The sequence below is a fragment of the Echinops telfairi genome, unplaced genomic scaffold (assembly GCF_000313985.2).
Source record: "Echinops telfairi isolate 266 unplaced genomic scaffold, ASM31398v2 ScPeMD7_3533;HRSCAF=4204_0, whole genome shotgun sequence".
Taxonomy (NCBI): Eukaryota; Metazoa; Chordata; class Mammalia; order Afrosoricida; family Tenrecidae; genus Echinops; species Echinops telfairi.
This window is the reverse complement of record NW_022107431.1, coordinates 59,905,064-59,911,959: the sequence shown is the minus strand read 5'-3', so window position 1 is coordinate 59,911,959 and position 6,896 is coordinate 59,905,064. Positions and strand designations below refer to the sequence as shown.

General features: G+C 36.7%; 1 protein-coding gene across 2 annotated transcripts in view; it reads left to right on the top strand.

The window, feature by feature from the left end:
* The window catches only part of KIAA0408 (KIAA0408 ortholog), a 44,118-nt gene extending 40,556 nt beyond the window's left edge, over positions 1-3,562 (top strand). For both annotated transcript variants that reach the window (XM_004702059.3, XM_045294438.1), the window contains exon 6: positions 924-3,562. In XM_004702059.3, coding sequence (XP_004702116.1) covers positions 924-1,097 — 174 coding nt within the window. In that variant the 3' untranslated portion in view covers positions 1,098-3,562. The remainder of the gene's footprint in view (positions 1-923) is intronic.
* The last annotated feature ends 3,334 nt before the right edge of the window (positions 3,563-6,896 follow it).

Sequence of the window (6,896 nt, the reverse complement as noted above, 5' to 3'; positions counted from 1 at the left end):
CCACCCCACCCCCCCCAGTGCCTCTAAGGCTTTATAGCTGGAGATAGGAAATAATAACTAGCCACAAGTATAAGCTAATAAACAATATTGCAAAATGTTTTCTTGCATTGATTAGGAGTATTGTAACTCCCTAAAAGTAGTATCTTTTTTTTTTATGTTTTGTTTTGTCTTCCTCTGGGAAATCTTTAAAAAAATAAGTCTCTACGGAGAAGCAAAGAAATGCAGTTTACTGTCAGCACAGGGCCATAATCAAAATAGCAAATAGAGACCTTCCTCACTATCTGTCTCAGCTAAGAACAAGTCTGTTAAGAATCACTAAGAAGAAACAAGGGGATAAAATGTATTATTGAGGTTTTCTAGGGTTTTTTCCATTGGAAATACCAAATGCCTTTCTTCCATTCCACTTCTAAAAGGAAGGGAAGGGAAGACTAGAAAGGAGTGCAGGAAATGTTTCCCACGTGGAAGGAATTGCTAGTGGAGGGAAAAGACATAGTATCAGGTTAATCATCTGTTTGCTTTTGCTTATGACCTCTTAAAATGTCCCATAACTTGATATGTGGACAAAGTTTCTTCTATAATTCAATTGTTTTTGTTTTTAAGACTAAAACATTCAACTATCCCACTGAGAAACATCTGCGGTTCAGTCAACTCACTCAAACTAAACTGTTTGAATCCTGAGTTCATCATTATTTCTATAAAGAGATCTCCTTCCTAAAATTTGTGTGTGTGATCTACCAGATTATCAATGCCATGTTCCACAATAAAATATAGTTGCTTTCATTAAAACCTTTGAGAGCACAAAATATTGCTAAACATGCCCATTAGTTTTTGCGTGTTTTTATTTGCATTTAAATTTAATCCCATGATTGAAATACATTATTGGTGCTTAGATGGTGAGATGAATATCTTCATTTTTGTTCTAGGAACCCACAGCAGTGAAATGTTCTCATGGAAAAGGGTTTTCCAGACCTGCTAGGCCAGCAAATCGCCGTCTCCCATCCAGATGGGCATCCAGATCTCCATCTGCACCCCCAGCTCTGCGGAGAACTGTCCACAACGATACCATTTCTCTGAGGTCCGAAGCATCACTGGTCTAAGTCTGGTCTGGATTGTTCTGTTACAAAAGCTCTAGTCCCAACTGCCAATCAGAGCATCCGAGTGTTTCCGGCTGGTCCTATGGTATCTTTCAAGATCACTAGGACATGCAATTTAAATCCCAACTTTCCATCAGTCTTCAGTGTTTTTAATCTTTGGAGTAATTACCTTCCTGTATTTTGATTTGTTAGATTTGTTTAATGCCATTCTCATTAATTTTCAAATATGATTTAAGTTTAAACAGTGTACAATATTGTATATTCTAACTTTCTTGCAAGTGACAGAAAGCAAGTGGTAACGTGCATGGTCGTATGTTCATAGGTGCATGTGTCAAAATTGAGAGTATCCCAGTATGTATTTAGATGAGAAAAATTTATGTGCTAGTGTTGACTTTGAAATAATAACATGTATACCTATATATTCTTTGTGTTTATTTTATATTTTTGAAAATATACAATATACAATACCATTTATATTTTGTATGCCTCAGGTATTCCTCTAAAGAGGTATTTGAGGTACATACATTAACCATTGTCCCAATCCCAAACTACATTGAAAAGTAAGAACTATACACCTCTAATATTGATGGACTTTTTAATAGGACTTCTAAATACCTTCTTAATCCATATAAGGAGAAACTTGTACCATTGATCACCTTTGCTTTTGCTTTTAAAGAAAAATGTCACAATTTTAAAAAAAATCATTTTATTGGGGGCTTGTACAGCTCTTACCACAATCCGTACATGCATCCATTGTGTCAAGTACATTTGTACATATATGGTCATCATCATTTACAAAGTGAAATGTCACAATTTTAACAGTTCAGCTTTCTGAAACAAGCATAAAATGTTCACAAATGCTTTCATATTTCATTGGTAATAGATTGTGACTTGAACTTCATACTTGTTTTCAGAGCCAGTATTTATGAGACCACCTTATAAATGACATTCATAAATAATAACGTTATTTTTCTTCAGGAGCAAACATTCCTCAAATAGGATATAAAAAAAATTTAATTACATTGAATTCCAATTTTGCTAAAAATGTGGTAAGCCTTTAGTTGCTGTGTACAGATTTAGAGATAAGGTGGTCACATTTTCTTCTTTCTTTTTTCCTAAAATTATTAAAGGAGTAAGTCACATTTATATTAGTAAGAGAAATCAGGAGTAGGACTTTGTTGAGAACTGAATTGTAGTATCTTCCTTATGCTGTGCTGTATTAAAAAAAGCCTTAAACTTAAGTTTAAGTAGTAGAAGACAGAATATTGTATGTAGAGAAAATTTGCATAACACATAAAATCTCTATTGAGAATTGACAGAAATAGGAATGCTGAGGTGCCTAAAATTCCTACATGGAATATCTTGGAAGCTACTTTGCTCTCCACTGTTTCTGTATAATACCAACTGTGTTATTAGTTAGATACTAATTCTATTTAAGCATTTGTTACCAAAAAAGGCCAAGAAATCCATATTCCAAAAGTATTCAAGGAGCCTTTTCATTGTGATGTATTGTCACCACTTAGAGAAAGTCGCTTTTATCGTACACCATGACTCGAAGTGAAGTAAATAATGTTCAAAACTCAAACTGCCTTCAGGGCTCAAGACTGTTGCACAGTGATGGATCGAGCAACACTTCCAAATGTTGAATTAGACTCGCAGAAGCTGAATTTGGATTGAACAGTAAGCAAGGGCTATCAATCCACTATTTTACCAAGTGATACCATACTCATAATACACTATTCATTCGGAGGGGAGGAAACACTGGAGACGCAGTAGCCTAGTGAGTTAGATGACGGACCTTTGTGAAGGAAGATGCTGTGTACAGCATTGAAAGTCTGCCCAGGAACCCTAGCCCCGTGCGACATCGCTGTTCATCGCCGTCCCTGTATCACCTGAGTCTAACTATAAAGCAGAATATTGGGAATTTCTTTAAAACTGAGTTCCTTGACTTTGCTCTCTAATTACTAAAGCACAGTTTCTAGCATTGGAGACTGGGAATTCGGAGTCTTTCATAAAAGAAAACAAAGCAAAATGTGTGATGACCAGGCAGCTTGAGAGAACCGGTGACATTGTTTGACAGCACACCCCTAAGTGGTGACCTTCCTGGGGTTTCCTGAGTCCCACCTTTACTCTCAGTAAAGTAAGAGGGTCACATTGACGGTCTTTGCCATGACAAGTCTTTCTCTATTCCACTTCCACTTGATTGGAAAATGCCCCAACATTTTACGTTTGCTACAGTCATGAAATATTAGAACTGGGGAAGGGAAAGAAAAAAAGCTTAGCATCTCATCCAATCCTCTTTAATGTAAGGAGAAAAATACAAAAACAGGAATCATTAGCCTTGAGAAAAATGTTGATGTATACATTTTAACTGGTCTTTTTTTTTTACTTTGGATGATCGCTATGATCACCAATGACACATTCTTCATTATGCGCCATCATTACTGGATTAAAGGTATTTGTAATTATTTTCAGAAATGTTTGATTATAAACACTTTTGTTAATATGTTTCCTTAGATTTTGGGGGGAAATTTGTTAGGTTGTTTCAATAGAGGATTGATTACTGTTACTATGGGCTGAGCTCAGAAAGTAAAAAGAAAGAAGCACCACGGAAAATCGGTTGTGTGTGCATGTGTGTGTGTGTGCGTGTGCGGCATGCTCTTGTGCGTGTGCGTGTGCTCTTGTGCGTGTATGATTTGTGTGTATGTGAGCGTGTGAACATGTACATCTGTACAAAAGTTCTCTATTCTGCCTTAAGTCCCAAAGCCAGATATAAAAATATAAATCGTGCTTTATATAATTTGCTTTGTTAAAATTTATCCATGACTTCCCTTTGGTTTTATATAGACAGTGAAGATCACCATATTTCATTTTGCAAATATTATGTATATTGTCACAAAACATTTACTTCTACAAGAGATTTTTAACCAGACTCTTTATCATCTTGTGAAAATTTAGTGGATCCCAAAAAGAAACTGATTACTTACCAAAAAATTTTCAAAATTATATTTTAAGCACATTTGTTGATAAACAGCTACAGGTTTGCCTCATTTAACATCCACAATGCTTTGTTTGAATTGGCATGTTGTGTGATGTGGATGCGATGCAAACACCATATGATAGGCTTATATCAAACACATTCCTAAATCTCAAGCAATAGCATTCAAAATTTCCACCTTCATATTGTTTCACATTGAACTTTGAACCAGTTCATGACATTTCATCCCTCTGCTGAGAATTTGTATATCCACCCCAGAATCAGAGACTACATTTAACAACACCTTGAGGTGATGTTTACAGATCCCTAGATGGTTCTTGGAGATCTCCGCATGATTTTTCATGCATACACACCACTCGATGCCGACGAGCAGATGATTCTTTCTGCTCATCGGTAGCGAAGGGAGGAAAGGGGCAGGGGGAACTGCCCCTGTGCGTTTCTGGAACTCTAACTACATGGGAGTAGAAAGCCCCATCGTCGCTCTGAGAGTAGCTGGGGGTTTTGAACTGCGGACCTTAAGGTTAGCAGCCCACTGCACAACCAGGGCTCCTCTATGTCTACATAAGAGTACATGATTATATGTACATTAGAGTTATGTAGGAGTCTTTTTTTAATGTAGAATTAGAGCCAATATATCTGGGATGAAAATGCAAATTCTCGGCAGAGGGTTAAATTGATTCAATTCCCTGTTGTTTCACTTCCAAGTCCATACTCTCCAATGCCTCCTGCTGGGATGCTAACCCCAGCACTGATTTTGCTGTGTTTGGGAGCCTTGAAATGCTTTGAGCTAATATTTTCAGATGGAAATTAACCCACTAAACACTCCAGAAACCTGCAACACGCAAGATGGGATTCTGCTGCCTACAAGTTGAAACATACATGGTTATATGGTATACTTTTTATTTGTAATTAGGGAAAATTCACAGTAAAATAATGATAGAAAGTAAAGCTCATACATATTCCAGGAATAAAGGTATTTATTATGATTATTAAGACAGCATGGATTATAAATTTTATATGTATCACTATATGCCTGGCAATGCAATTGCTTTGCATACAAGGGACATGACATACACATGCTACATGCAGAAAACTGTTACGTTCACGACCTCAGTTACTTCTGCGATGTCCCATTCTGTCAGAATTTCTGAATTCTAATAGGATATGGCACCAAGAATGTATATGTAGGCAGATGGGGCATAAACGGATGTTAAGAGGTGCATGACTGTACATGATATTGAAATCCCCTTCTGCAAAAGAAAGAAAAAAAATTCACAAAGCATCAAAATTAAAGCCAAATAAGTAGGGGATGGAGGGTGTTCCAGGCAAGTGCCTGAGATGATTTCTATTCAAATCATTTTTACTGTATGTAATTTTTTTAATCCAGAAAATCGTTCTCTTTCAGTGGGGGGGGGGGTGCAAATTACAAGACTTTATGATACAAATCACAATTTTATAACATCAACTGATAAATTGGGCAAATTCTAGGGGTGAGAGATTGCTGTTTATCTGAAGCTGTGGAAGACTAGAATTGAAAGGAAGACATGCAGAACGGTTGCAATTCAGAGGTGAGACCCTGAGACTCAGAGGTCTGCTTGGACAGCACCCAAGCCTGAGCTCAAACACAGTGTACCGGCCCTGTATAAACGCACGCCCACGCGCACCCATGACTGGTGTCTGCAAGGCAGAGTCCTGGTCCTCCAACTGTTTACTTCTCACATAAAACTTGCAGCAGATAATGTGATTTCTAATTACAGAAAGTAAAATGAAATAAACCCCTAAAATAATAGAAATGGATGACTCTTCAGGCTCCCTGCTTGCATGAGGCTGCAGGACCTCTTTTTGGAGCAGGTGGTGGGTGATGAAGAGCAAGAGAGAGTGAACAGTTCTTTCACTTCTGTGTTCTGCATGAGTCTGAAATGATTGGTTTTTATTAAGAGTGTCTCCTAATTCTTACAGCAATCTTAACAGAAAGTCATCATGCATGCTTTATATGGTTTCAACAGAAGAGCAGTTAGGAAGTTGTCAGCAAGGTACATTTAATCAAAATATTCTTCACTGTCAATACCTATCGTCCAATTTTACATAATTGTTACATGTAGAACAAGATATTGAAATAAAGTCAATAGTAGCTAAGAAAGCTTCATTTATAGAATCAACTCTGAATTCTGACTGCCTCTGTTTTCAAAAGAATCACCAAAAAAATGCCCATTATGTATGGCTGTCATATACTCTGGAATTAATGAGAACCTTCCACTTCCGGGTCTGCAGTGATTTCTAATTTATACTCTTATTCCAAAATTACTTCAACTCGAACAATTTCTTTTTGAAGTTGAATTTTCCAATTAAGTTATGTACCTGATAATTTTGTAAGCAAGTTTAATCTAGCTGTTTGGTATTTGCAGTTTTGCATAGTTCTCAAAATCATACCAGCTTCGAAAGCAGTGGTTCTCAACCTGTGGGTCGCAACCCCTTTCACAGGGGTCACCCGATTCATAACAGTAGCAAAATGACAGTTATGAAATATCAATTAAAATAATTTTATGGTTGGCGGGGTCACCACAACATGAGGAACTGTGTTAAAGGGTCATGGCATTAGGAAGGTTGAGAACCACTGCTCTACAGAATAGTAAATTATTTTAACCTGAATAATTTTTTTTTGATGGAATCTTTTTCTTATTATTATTAAATACTTTTATTGGGGGATCTTACATCTCTTTTTTTTTAACATTTTATTAGGGGCTCATACAACTGTTATCCCAATCCATACACACATCAATTGTGTAAAGCACATTTGTACATCG